The sequence below is a fragment of the Meriones unguiculatus genome, chromosome 5, assembly GCF_030254825.1.
Source record: "Meriones unguiculatus strain TT.TT164.6M chromosome 5, Bangor_MerUng_6.1, whole genome shotgun sequence".
NCBI lineage: Eukaryota > Metazoa > Chordata > Mammalia > Rodentia > Muridae > Meriones > Meriones unguiculatus.
This window is the reverse complement of record NC_083353.1, coordinates 20857729-20872528: the sequence shown is the minus strand read 5'-3', so window position 1 is coordinate 20872528 and position 14800 is coordinate 20857729. Positions and strand designations below refer to the sequence as shown.

Below are 14800 nucleotides of genomic sequence, written 5' to 3'. Positions count from 1 at the left end.
GTTCAGTGTTCAAGTGGGTTCCATAGTAATGGGAACATGGGCTGTCTCTGACATGAATTGATTGGCTTGCTCTTTGCTCAACTTTCTATGAGAGGGAGCAACCTTACCAGACTACAGAGGAAGACAGTGCAGCTACTCCTGATAAGATCTGATAAACTAGGATCAGAAGGAAGGAGAGGAAGACCTCCCTTATCAGTGGACTTGGGAAAGGGCATGTGTGGAGAAGGAGGAGGAATGGTGGGATTGGGAGGGGAGGAGTGAGGGCGTCACAGGGGGATACAAAATGAATAAAGTGTAATTAATAAAATTAAAATAAAAAAATGAAAAAAGATTTATAAATGAGAAGGTACAGATAATAGTTTTGTTTCTAAGCCATATATCTACTTCTGCCTCTTTGTCATGGGTCACATACCACTCTGAATTTTCCCTATCTTCTCTCAAATTGTAGAGACCCAGAAACCTCACTCTGTCCTACAGAAATATGATTGTATGTTGATAAACTCTACCTTCCAGGCTCTTATCTCATCTTTATGAGTAAATTTATTTATGAAGGGGAAACCAAAGCCCCCATGTAAACAATATGATAACTAATCTCATCTATGTATTCCTCACTTGGAAAAAGTTAATTAAGGGCTTTTGGAGCAATGGATACAGGAAGCCATGGCAGTATTACAGTAGAGATACAATTGTTTTTGATTTGTGTGTGTGTTCTTATAGGTATAATATCTTCTTGATGGATTATCCCTTTTTCTTATTTATTTTTCCTGCTGTGATAAACAACACAAGTAAAGCAACTTTTAAGGAAAGTGTTCATTGGGCCTTTCAGAGAATTAGAATCTATGATAGTGGAATGTAGGTGGCAGACCTAGTAGTAGCTTGAGTAGAGAAGCTTAGTGCTCCAACTCTATGCATGTATTTAGATAAGGATGTATGTATGTAGGTGTACCATGTGGGTACCATAAAGGAAATTATATATGGCTGAGAATTATCAAACAATTGCTTGGAATCAAAAGTGAGTCATTTAAAAGAGAAACAAATTCTTGTAACCATTGACCTGACACTCTACCCCTAAACCTTTCTGTTATACTATTTATTCTCTTTTATCTTCTACTTTACTTCTCTCCTCTCCATATTTTACCATCCCTCCCCAATCTAGATTTACCTTTTCTTCTCTCCATCCTATCCTTTCGTTCCTTTCTCTCACCTCCTCTTCACTTTCCCCTTCTTTCTTTCCTTTCTTCTTTTCCCCTTCCCGAGTATCTTTCTGGTGCTGTTGATCATGATATTTATTGTTTCCTCAGAAATGAAATAAAAGGGTTTTCTAGTATTATTTCTGTAGAAGTTACTTAGCATAAAAATTTTTTATTTTTAACAGAAGTCTGTCATGACTACATCTTGATATTTGTGGTTTGAGAGCTATAATTGGTCCTTGAAGTTTTATGTTGACTTTTCTTCCAGTGATTGCCTTATCACTGTGATGATATTTTTGGTTTTAGATTTAACCTGGATACTCTCACAACGCAATACCCAGGCTATTCACCCTCCTATTTGATAACTACTTTGCATAGTTCCCTACAAGCAAGCCCAGCTGTCTACATTTTATAAACCAGACCTTTGTAGTGAAACTGAAGCATCAGACAGACAGGGGCATGAAGGTGGAGTTAGAGGCCCAGGTTTTCCTATTCCTGCTGCTCTGGGTGTCTGGTGAGACATTAAAGAATATTAGTATATCATCAATATAATTCATTTGTAGAGAAACAGCTATTTACTATTGGAATCCAATTGTATTCAGGCAATGCCATTATAAAAGGCATTGTATAACCTAACATTTGTATCAGGAATTTATTTTGTGTATATGTGAATACTCATTGTCTATTTCTGATTGCAGGTGCTGAAGGGAACATTGTGATGACCCAGTCTCCTGAATTCATGTCCACGTCTGTAGGAGACAGGATCACCTTAAGTTGCAAGTCTAGTCAGAATGTAGATAAGTATGTAGCTTGGTTTCAAAAGAAATCAGGGCAGCCTCCTAAACTGCTAATCTACGATACATCCACTCGGCACACTGGGGTCCCTGATCGGTTCACAGGCAGTAGATCTGGGACGGATTTTACTTTCACCATCAGCAGTGTGCAGGATGATGACCTGGCAGTTTATTATTGTCAGCAGCATAGCAGCTCTCCTCCCACAGTGCTTCAGCCTCTAACAAAAACTTCATTGAGAGTCTCACCAGCTGCCTGCAGCACACACAGCCCTTGGGCTGCACACTTCCCCCTTCTGCCTGAGATTTTCTATGCATGACTAATTGATCCTGCATTCAGCAGTAAATTAATCCAGAGATAGCCTTCATTCTTTTATAGTTTTGGCAAACATAGGTATATTTATATAAAGAGTGAGAAGCTAAGTTAAGAGATTTAGAAGTTGGGGTGTTGCACCTAGAGGATACAGTACAAGCAAGACACATTAGTGAACTTTACAGTGTCATGCTGGCTTTAGGTATCTCCATGTTAAGCCTTTAGGCTACAATGAATCTATACAGAAATAGAATAAAATTTAAAATCATTTACAAATATGCAGCACCATGAATTTATTAGTTTAGATTTAAGAATCCACAGCAATTTAGTATTGAACTGGGCAGTACTCATCTTGCATTCAATTCCTTCAGAGTTGGCCAAAGATTTATAATACCAGCTGCAAGGGTTAAATCCCTTTAACAACCATCAACATTCATTGAATATTATGCTAAGAATATTTATGCTAATTAAACTTTGACAATATTAGGACATGTTTGCTGGTTTATGGGATTTTGGATTCTCATGGCTATTCAAATATATCTTATGAAAGATGGGAGAGATAGTAAGACCTGGAAAGAACAGGATCTCTACAAGGAGAGCAACAGAACAAAAGAATATGCACACAAGAGTCTTTTCTGAGACTGATACTCCAACAAAGGACCATTTATTGATATAACCTAGAACCCCTACTCAGATGTAGACCATGGTAGCTCAGTATCCAAGTGGGTATCCTAGTAATGGGAACAGGGACTGTCTCTGATATTAACTCAGTGGCTGGTTCTTTCATCACCTCACCCCAAGGGTGTAGAAGCCTTGATAGGCCACAAAGGAGGACAATGCAGCCAGTCCTGATTAGACCTGAAAACCTAGGGTCACAGGGAAGGGGAGGAGGACCTCCCCTATCAACAAATAAATAAATAAACCTGCTACGAACATGGTTGAAAAAAATTTAAAAAATTAACAGGGAGCATGTTAAGAGACAGAAAGACCTCTTCTGCCTCTCAGAAGCCCTCAAGAAAAGACAAAGAGAATATTAGTTCCCTGTTGTTGTCCAAGGTAGTCTTGGCAAGGTCCACTGTGAACATGGAGCCTGAGCATTGAAGGAGTAAAGGATTCAGTCCTTGAGAATTGGGCTTTCTCCCCTAAAGGGCCATGGATATCAGTCCTAGGGCAGCTGTGACTGAGGCATCCTGTGTTTTCTTTGCCAACAGTATCTGATTTAGCTCTCTATTCACCTTGATCCATCACCTCCCTTCAAATAGTATAGAATATGCTACACTTTATAATAAACTTGCTTGACATAATCATCAACTTATGCAAGCATTCCTGTTGTCTTCTTAATTCCTCCTTCTGTTCTTCTTCCACTTGACATCTCACCGTTCCTGTCCCTTACATCTGAAGGTTCATGTTACTGTGAAATGCTTTTTTCTTCCTCAGTCTATTGTTGTTGATAGGTTTTTGGAATATAGTAGTGTTGGCTGAACCTGTGGTTCTTCAGAGTTTGTAGGATATCCTTACAGGACTTTTATTTTGCAGTCTTCACTGAGAAATCAGGTGGTATTTTAATGGTCCTTCTCTATATGTGAGTTTGTCTTGTCCCCATGAATCCTTTAATCACCCTTCCCCCCACTACATGTTGAGTGTTTTGATTACTATATGTTGTGGAAAACTTCTTTTCTGTTTCAGTCTACTTGGTATTTTGTGTGGGTCTCGTGCAATGCTTGACAGCTATCTTATTGTTTAGATTAGAGAAACATTCTTCTAAGATATTGTTGAATGTATCTTCTGTGCTCTTGACCTGATAATTTCCTCTATCCATACTATTAATAAGGTTGGTCTTTTGTTAATGTATCAGGTTTCTTCCATATTTTGTGTCTGAATATTGTTGTAGACACAGTGGAATCATTGAGATAGCTACTTCATCTGCCTTGTCTTCAAGACCCAAAATTCTTTCTTGCGTGTCTAGTAATCTGGTGTTTTTAAAATTTAAATTTACCTTTTATGATTTATTTACTTTTCATCCCAATTGTAGCACCCTCCCTCAAATCCATCTGGTCTCAATCTCCCTATCTCTTATCCCTTATTCCTATCCCATATGTTTCAGAAAAGGGGAGCCCTCCTTCCCTACTATCCTGACTCCAGCATATCAAGTCTCATTAGGACTGCCTGCATCTTCTTTCTCTTTGGCCTAGCAATGCACTCTATCAGAGGAAAATGATCAAAGAACAGAGTCGATGTCAGAGACAGCTCTGATCCCCTTACTAGGTAGCCTACATGGAATCTGTGCTACCTGTAGGCTGCTTCAGGTGAGGACGTCTATGTCCTCTTCATGTATGGTCCTTGGTTGTTCATCAGTCTCTGCTGTGCCCTCTGTGCCAGGATTTGTTCTGTTTCTCTTGTTATTGTGTTCTTGTCCATTTTGCTTCCTTCAATTCCCCCTTTGCTATGACTCTGTGAGTTCTGACCAAAGTTTGACTGTGAGTCTTAACATATGCTTTGAATCCATACTGGGTGGAGTCTTTCAGAGGCATTTATAATAAGTTCTCATCCTCTTTCCTCTTTTCAACCACTTCCAGTATCTATTATATTCGTCCTTCTGGATAAGAATTAAGCATCTTCCAGAGGGTCCTCATTATTTAGCTTCTTTAGGTCTGTGAATTGTTGTATGTATCCTGTATTTTTCCTTCTTTTTTGTGTTTTCTCTTTTTTTCATTTTTATTTATTTTTTTTACAATTTATTCATTTAATATATCCATACTGAAGCTCCCTTCCTAAGCTCCTCCCATTCTCACCCTACTTCTCTCTTCTTCCTTAAATCCTTCCCCTAGAGGCAGTTCTCCTCCTCTGCCATCTGCTCACACTTATCAAGTCTCATCAGGACTGCCTTGATCCCCTTCCTTTGTGTCATGACAAGACTGCATCACCAGGGTTAGTGATAAAGATCAGGTAATCTAGTTCATCACAAATGCAACACTTGCTACCCTTAGTGAGGAACCCACATGGAGAATGAACTCAAATCTACATCTGAGTAGGGCATCTAGCTCATCTCTATGCAGAGTCCTTTGTTGATCCCCAGAACTCAAGTTTTTTAGCTTTGTTGGTCTCCTTGTGGAACTCCTGTCTCCTCCATGCCCTTCTCTCCCCTGTCTTCCATAAGACTCCCTGCTCTCTGCCCAAAGTTTGGCTGTGTTTCTCAACATCTGCTTCACTCTCCTATTGGGTGGAGCCTTTCAGAGGACCCTCTATAGTAGGCTCCCATCCTGTTCCCTCTCTTCCACTGCTCTGGTGTGTATCCTGTTTGTCATTCTGAATGAGATTTGAGCATCCTTCTAGGATTCTTCTTGATGTTTAGCTTCTTTAGGTCTGTAGATTTTTAGTAAGGCTATCCTATATTATACAGCTAGTATCCACTTTTAAGTGAGTGTTTACCATACATGTATTTCTATTTCTGGGTTACCTCATTCAAGCTCATCTTTTCTAGTTCTATCAATTTGCCTGGAAATTTCATGATTTCCTTTTTTTTAATGGCTCAGTAGTATTCTATTGCGTAAATATGCCACTATTTCTGTATCCAGTCCTCCATTGAGAAATATCTAGTTTGTTTCCAGATTCTGGTTATTACAAGTAAAGCTGCTCTGAACATAGTTGAACAAATGTCCTTGTTGTATAATGGGGCATCTTTTGAGTTTATGCCCAGGAGTAATATAGATGGATCTTGAGATAGCACTCTGGTTTTCTGAGAAAGTGCCAGATTGATTTCCAAAGTGGTTGTACAAGTTTACACTCCCACTAGCAAGGGGGCAGAGTTCCCCTTTCTCTACTTCTTCTCCAGCACATGTTGTCAGTTGAGTTTTTGATCTTAGCCATTCTGATAGGTGTCAGATGGAATCTCAGAGATGTTTTACTTTGCATTTCTTTGATGAGTAAGGATGTTCAACATTTCTTTAAGTGTTTCTCCACCATTCTATATTCCTCTGTCAAGAATTCTCTTATTATTTCTCTCCCCAACTTTTTACTTGGATTATTTTGTTTGTTGGTGTCTAATTTCTTGAGTTCTTTATTTATTCTCAATATTAGCCCTTTGCCAGATGTAAGGTTGTAAGTTTTATTTCACAATCCATAGGCTGTCATTTTGTTCCTTTGAGAGTTTCCTTTATTTTTTTTTCAGAAATTTTCCATTTCCAGGAGATACCATTTATGAATTATTGATCTTAGAGCCTGAGATGTTAATGTTTTGTTCATGATATCAGTTACAGTGCCAGTGAGTTTGAGGCTCTTCCCCGCTTTTTCTTTCAACAGATTTCGTGTGTCTGGTTGTATTTGGAGGTCTTTGATCCACTAGGGCTTTGTAATTGTGTGTAGGGTGATAGAAATTCTTCTCATTGCATTTTCCTATATGTGGACATCTGGTTAGACAAGCACCATTTTTTGAAGTAGCTATCCTTTTTTCATTGTATATTTTTGGTATTTTTGTCAAAAATCAGTTGTCCACAGGTGTTTGGGTTTATCTCTGAGTCTTTGATTTGATTCCATGGATCCACCAGTCAATTTCTATGCCAATACAATTTAGTTTTTATTACTGTTGCTCTATAGTACAGTTTGAGATCAGGGATGGAGAAATATCCAGAAGATCTTTTACTGTAGAGGATTGTTTTAGTTATTCTTGTTGGTGTTTTTCATATGAAATTTCAGAATTTTTTTTTTCAAGGTATGGAAAGAATTGTGTTGATAATTTGATGGGAAATGTATTAGTTTTGGTAAGATGACCATTTTTATTATTTAAATCCTGCCCATCCATGAGCATGGGAGATCTTTTCATCTTCTGATATCTTCTTCAATTTCTTTCTTCTGAGACTTGAAATTGTTTTCATTCATGTTTCTCAGTTGCTTGTTTAGAGTTACCCTAAGATACTTTATGTTTTTTTGTGGCTATTGTGACAAGTGTTGTTTCCCTAACTTCTTTCTCAGCCTATTTCTCTTTCATAGACAGGAGGGGTACTGATTTTTATGAGTTAATTTTGTATCAAGCCACTTTGCTGAAGGTGTTTATCAGCTGTCAGAGTTCTCTGGCAGAATATTTGTGGTCCCTCGTGTATATTATCATATCATCTGCAAATAGTGATACTTTGACTTCTTTTCCAATTTAAATCACTTTGATCTCCTTTAATTTTTTTTTATTGGTCTAGCAGGGACTTCAAGTACTATGTTGAAGAAATATGGAGACAGTGGGCAGCCTTGCCTTCTTTCTGATTTCAGTGCTATTAATTTAAGTTTTTCTTCATTTAGTTGATGTTGGCTATAGGCTTGCTATATAATGCCTTAATTTAGATATGTGTCCTGTGTTCCTGATCTCTCCAAGACTTTAAACATGAAGGGGTGTTGAATTTTGTTGAATGCTTTTTCACACCTAAGGAGATGATCATGTGTGTGTGGTTTTTTTTTTATTTCAGTTTGTTTGTATGCTGGATTACATTGATGGATATCTGTATATTGAACCTGTATACCCAAGATGAAGCCTATTTATTTATAGAGGATGATATCTTTGATGTGTTCTTGGTTTCACTTTGTGAGTCCTTTGGTGAGCAATTTTGTGTCAATATTCATAAGGGAAAAAGGTCTGAAATTGTCTTTCTTTGTTGGGTCTTTGTGTATCAAGGTGACTGTGGCCTCATAAAATGAATTTGGTAATGTTCCTTCTGTTTCTATTTTGTGGAATAGTTTGAATAGTATTGGTTTTAGCTCTTCTTTGAAGGTCTGGTAGAATTATGCACTGAAACCATCTGGGTTTTTATCTGTGGTCTCTTAGTACATGCATGATATCTGCCCAGGCCCTTCTGTCTTTCATAGTCTCTGTTGAGAAGTCAGGTGTGACTCTGATAGTTCTGCCTTTTTATGTTAATTGGCATTTTTCCCTTGCCAGTTTTAATAATTTTCTCTGTTCTGTAGATTTATATGTTTTGATTAGTATGTGTTGGGAGGAAATTAATTTCTGCTCTATCTAATTGGTGTTCTATAAGCCTTCTGTATGTTTAAGGACATCTGTTCTTAAGGTTGGGTATTAGTGTAATGTTCTTATGGAATGTATACAATATACATTTGTTCATTTAAATGCTGATTTTTCTACCCATTGTCTGGTTTCAATCTGGATATTTTATTGTGATGCTTATTTTAAGCAGCATCTGTCTGAAGTTCATGTAAACATGCCATCATTTGTTCACTGTACTTGTCAATTAAAAAACCAGTCATTGCTGTACAATGAAGAGAATAGGGTGGAACATTCTAGCCTGGAGGGGAGGAGAAGGAAGGACGAGAGTAAGACAGAGGTCAGCAGGACAGGACTTGGAACCATGTGGAGAGATGAACTGGACCTAAGATATGACTAAAAAGAAGTATAATGGGTAAAATCTGAATGGTAGGAAACTATATGGGCTTAGAGGTTTAAGATGAAGTAATCATCGCTCAGCACTGTGTTTGTTCTAGGTTAATTAAATACACCTTAGTCTTTGTATGGTGATTTGGTTATACAGCTGGTTTAGTAAAAGATAAATCAATAATAAATACTAATAACCCACAACAAACGGTGCCCAACTAATCTAAGTATCCACAGCTTTAAATCCTACTTTAAAATAATTTGGTGGGGGTAATAAGCTCACAGAGGTACAACCCAAATTTAAAATCTCAAAACTCCCAGATCAACTACTGTCCCTTTTTATTCATTTTCATTTATTTTTATTTTTTTAATATTAGTTACAGTTTATTAACTCTGTATCCCAGCTGTATCCTATTCCCTCATTCCCTCCCGATCCCACCCTCCTTCCCTTATCTCCTCCCCATCCCTTCCGAAATCCACTGATTGGGGAGTACCTTTCATCTGACCCTGGTTTATCAGGGTATCTTCAGTATCTTCAGGACTGGATGCAAAGTCCTCCTCTGTGGCCTAGCAGGTCTGCTCCTCCTTCAGGAAGTGGGAAGGGATAGGTCAAAAAGCCAGCCATTGAGTTCATGTGAGAAATCGTCTCTGTTCCCCTTACTAAGGTACCCACATGGATACTCAGCTACAATGAACTATATCTTAGCAAGGGTTCTAGTTATATCCATACATGGTACTTGGTTGGAGAAACTGTCTCATAAAAGACACCTTTGCCCAATATATTTGGTCCTTGTGGAGCTCCTGTCCTGTAGGTCACTCTAATTTCCCCCCTTCTTTCATACGATTCCCTGCACTCTGCCGAAGGTTTGGTTATGAGACTCAGTATCTGGTTTGATACACTGCTAGGTAGAGTCTTTCAGAGGCCTTTTATAGTAGGCTCCTCTCCTGTTACTTGTTTTCTCCTATATTTAATGTCCATCCCATTTTTCTTTTCAAGTGAGGATTAATCATTATCTTCTTTAGGTGTATAGATTTCAGTATGTTTATCCTATCTTATCAGTCTTTATCAGTGAGTATATACCATGTATGTCTTTCTCCTTCTGGGATACCTCACTCAGAATAATCTTTCCTAGGTCCCACCATTTGCCTGCAAATTTCATGATTTCCTCGTTTTTGATTGCTGAGTAGTATTCCATTGTGTAAATGTACCACAGTATCTGTATCCATTCCTCAGTTGAGGAATATCTGGGTTGTTGTCCAGATTCTAGCTATTACAAATAATGTGACTACAAACAAGGGTGACCAAATGAAATTATTGTATACTTGAGCATATTTGCATATATGCCTCAGAGTGATATAGCTGGATCTTGAGGAAGCTTTCCCTAATTATCTGAGAAAGCACCAGATTGATTTGCAAAGTGGCTGTACAAGTTTACATTCCTACCTGCAATGGAGGAGGGTTCCCCTTTCTCTACATCCTCTCCAGCATGCACCATCACTTGAGGTTTTGATCTTAGCTGTTTTGATGGGTTTAAGGTGAAATCTCAGGGTTGTTTTGCATTTCTCTGATGACTAAGGACTTTTCGAATTTCCTTATGTGTTTATAATTCTCTGTTCCTCTACAGAGAATTCTCTTTACGTCTGTACTCCAGTTTTTAATTGGATTATTTGAATTGTTGCTTTTTAACTTTTTCAGTTCTCTGTATATTCTTAATGTTAGCCCTCTGTCAGATATAGGGTTGGTGAAGCTCCCTTCCCAGTCTGTAGGCTGTCGTTTTGTTCTGATGACAGTGCCCTTTGCTTTACAGAAGTTTTTCAGTTTCATGAGGTCCCATTTTTTGATTGTTAATCTTTGAGCCTGTGCTATTGGTGTTCTGTTCAGGAAGTTGTCTCCTGTGCCAATTAGTTCTAGGCTCTTCCCCACTTTGTCTTCTAATTATATAGTGTGTCTGGTTTTATGATGAGGTCTTTGATCCACTTGGACTTTAGTTTTGTGAAGGGTGATGAATATGGATCTATTTGCATTTTTCTACATGTAAACACCCAGTTAGAGTAGCACCTTTTGTTGAAGATACTGTCTTCTTCCATTGTCTGGTTTTGGCTTCTTTGTCAAAAATCAAGTATCTGTAGGTATGTGGGTTTATTTCCTGGTCTTATATTTAATTCCATTCATCCAACATTCTGTTTCTATGACAGTACCATGCAGTTTTTATTACTATTGCTTTGTAGTACAGCTTGAGATGAGAGATGAAGATACCACCAGATGATCTGTTGTTGAACAGTATCATTTTGGCAATCCTTTTTTATATTTTTATTTTTTCCCTATGAAGTTGAGAATTGTTCTTTCAAGGTCTTTAAGGAATTGTGTTGGTATTTTGGTGGGTATTGCATTGAATCTGTAGATTGCTTTTGGCAGGATGGCCATTTTCACTATGTTAATCCTACCAATGCTGAGCACAGGGGATCCTTCCATCTTCTGATATCTTCAATTTCTTTCTTCAGAGACTTGAAGTTTTTCTTCAAACAAGTCTTTCACTTGCTTGGTTAGAGTCACACCAAGGTACATCATCTTATTAGTGGCTAAAATATGTTTATTTTTGATGCATTGGTAAATTTTAGTATATTGATAAAAATTCAAAGTTACATCCAATACTTTCAAACTGTTATTACTGACTGTTTAAGGAATTAGGTAATGCAAGTTAATTGCTAGTTAATCAACTCATAGTCATGTCAGACACTAGTTTAATTTTTCACAGGGGCATACATCGTAGATTTAACAAGATAGATATGATTTTTGTAGACAGTTCAATTTCATAAAAATAGGTAAGTCTTCAAAAACTTCAGAGACCTACAGGATATGGCATTTAGAAAATATTTTTATTATTTGATAGATTCTTTGACAATGAGACAGGTCATTTCCTCGCAGCACCCAGCTTACCTAAAAGAAGATGACGAACAGTGAAGGACCTCCATATGGAGATGGCTTAAAATGTAGCAAACGAGCCATCCAGGATAAAAGAAAATGCCTTTGTTTCATGGGAAACAGAATTCTACCAAAAAAATGGACAAGCTTAAATGCAGGACCAGCTGCCTGCTGAACTCTGCCAAGACAGGTAAGCAAGTCTGAAATAGTTTCTGTTTCACATATATGTCTGTCAAATATTCTGAGCTAGAAGGCTGAAGATGAAGAGAGTTTTGGGTAACTGTTCAGGCAGTAAGCTGTCTTTGTCAATTTTTTAATTTTTTTGGAAGCTGCTAATATGCACTTCCTGTTTACTCCAGTATCTCATTTTTATTATTTTTCAATTATCTGATGGAACTGAAGACCAAATAGTTATAGTTTCACAATTAAGCTTAAGTTGTTTAGAATTTAAGATAATGTTTTCAAATAGGTGATATCAATAAGAATAAAAGTTAATTTAGGTATAGAACTCTAAACTAGTTAAGATAGGATATATAATAGTTAAGATAGTTAAGATAGGATAATCAAATGCTTTCTCCTAAATTTCCAAATGCATGTGAACAAGACATTGCACATGTAAATCTTACCTTATAGTTTTCATCACTTTTATAATTTTTATTTTATTGAAAGAAAAGAAGCAATTTATTGGACTTGAAATGGAAATGTTCGCATAATATTCTTTTGGAACATATACAATTTAACCTGGTTCACTCAAGTGCTGATTTCTCTACCCCACTATCTGGTTTCAATCCTTACACTGCATTGTGATGTTTATTCTAAGCTTCACCTCTAGTAAGTTTGTGTAAACATGCCACCATTTGTTCTCTGTATTTTTAATTAAACAACTAACCAATGCTGTGCAATGGAGAGAATAGTGTGGGGCATCTTTGTCCAGAGGAAGCCAGAGGGAAGGGTGGAAAAGGAGAGGTCAGCAGGACAGGACTTGGAACCACAAAGAGAGATGAACCAGATCTAAGTTATGACTAAAAGCAAGTATAATGGGTGAATTCTGAATGGTAGGAAACTATGCAGGCTTGGAGGTTTAGTATGGAGTAACTATTGCCCAGCACTGTGCTCTAGGTTAATTAAATAAATCCTAGTCTTTCTGTGGTGATTTGGATATACGGCAGGTTTAGAAATAACTGATGCTTAACTAAAAGATAAATCAATAATAAATATTAATATTCAACAACTGTGAGTTATACCAAAGAAGATAGACATGCACAGTATATATTCATGTATAAGTGTATATTAGAAATATAATATATTATTAACATACAAAATCTGTACATTTAAAGAATCTAAGCAAGAAGGAGGACCCTGGGTAAGATGATCAATCCTCATTCAGAAAGGCAAACAGGACAGATATCAGAAGAGGGAGAAAACAGGGAACAGGGCAGGAGCCTATCACAAAAGACCTCTGAAAGACTCTACCCAGCAGTGTATCAATGCAGATGGTGAGACTCATAATCAAACTTTGGGCAGAGTGCAGGGAATCTTTTGATAGAAGGGAGAGATAGAAAAATATGGAGGGAATAGGAGCTCCACAAAAAAGCAACAAAACCAAAAAAATCTGGGCAAAGGGGTCTTTTTGAGAGTGATACTGTAAACAAAGACTATGTATGGAAATAATCTAGAACCCTTGCACAGATGTAGCCCATGGCAGCTCAGTCTCCAAGTGGGTACCCTAGTAATGGAAACATAGTCTGCCTCTAACATGAGCTCAGTGGCTGATTCTTTGATCATCTCCCTCTTATAGGGGGAGCAGCCTTACTAGGATAGAGAAAGACAATGCAGCCAGTCCTGATGAGACCTGATAGGCTATGGTCAGAGGAAAGGGAGGAGAACCTCTGCTATCAGTGGACTGGGGGAAGGGCATAGGAGAAGAAGAGGGAGGGAAGATGGGATTGAGAGGGGTGGAGGGAGGGGACTCTAGCTGGGATACAAAGTGAATAAACTGTAATTAATAAAAATCAATTAATGAAAAAGAAAAGAAAATATAAAATGTACAATGAACTCTTACTGAAACAAATATATATCCATCTATCTCTATATATATCTCTATCTATCCATATCTATATCTATCTATCTATTGAGCCACGGAGATAATTTAACACATTCTGTGATTCTTGTTTTTAATATAGCTGAGTAAATATCATTGCACATAAGCTCCTTCTTTTATTATCTATTTATTTGTTGATAGACATTTCATTGATTTAGTTCATACTACTCTAATAGTGCAGTAATATGTAAGGAAATAGAAACATCTATTTCCTGTTGCTTTATATTTGTTCAAGAACATACCTAGTGCAGTAGTAGATGAATTATATGGTAGTTTCATGTTTCTTAAGCTTTTATGATTTTCTTTTATTAGTTATTCAAATGAAGTGATTTTTATGGTTTTGTTTTAAATTCTATCTCTTTGTCAAAAAAATGTGAATTATCATCAAGCCCCAAAAGATCATCCAAAAGCACTACTGATCTTCAGAACAACACATGAATTTGATATCCAGGAACTTTCCATGCATTTATTCACATCTATTCATTTAGAAGAGATTGGAGAATGTATATTCTTCTGCTCAATATTGTCAGGCTGAGGATGGTATAGCTGAGGATAGTATAGATGAAGGCACCATTGAGGATTTGTCTGGATGAAACTGTGTTTTCCATTGGGCATACAACTCATCTGAAACATGATAGTCTATTTTTATTTCAGACAAGATCAGAAAATTTTCTATGATGTTCCAAAGACATGATGGCAGTAGGACTGTCTAAGTAGTGAGATTTTCATTTTAGGTTAAAGCACTGTGTGAGGAGATTATTTCTCACCATAATAAATGATGACAACCTCCTCCTCCAGTCTGCTGATTTTGAGAGTGATATATGCATGTTTCTTGGCCCATTGCCACGGAGGCTGTCAAGATCCCTAGGGTCCAGTCTGGAAATGTGTGGATGAGTAGCTGTAGCCCATGCCTGGCTTGTATGCCATAAGTGTGATATCACTGTGAAATGTCCACTGCAACAATAGACATATAGATCTACATGCTTGGTGTAGAAGACAAAAAGTGCATAAATAATAAGTATATTATTTTAAAACATTTTTATTGTATAATTTTAGAACTTTTTTTTTCAATGTAGTTTATTCAGGAACCTTGAACAATCATTGGACCCTGG

The 14800-nt window shown here is 37.2% G+C and overlaps 1 gene segment (V, D, J or C); it reads left to right on the top strand.

Moving 5' to 3' along the window:
- Positions 1-1649: 1649 nt before the first annotated feature.
- Positions 1650-14281, top strand: LOC132654380 (immunoglobulin kappa variable 4-1-like). The segment is given in 4 exon segments: positions 1650-1704; positions 1889-2189; positions 8924-8951; positions 14219-14281. Coding segments are annotated over 4 exon segments (447 nt in total).
- The last annotated feature ends 519 nt before the right edge of the window (positions 14282-14800 follow it).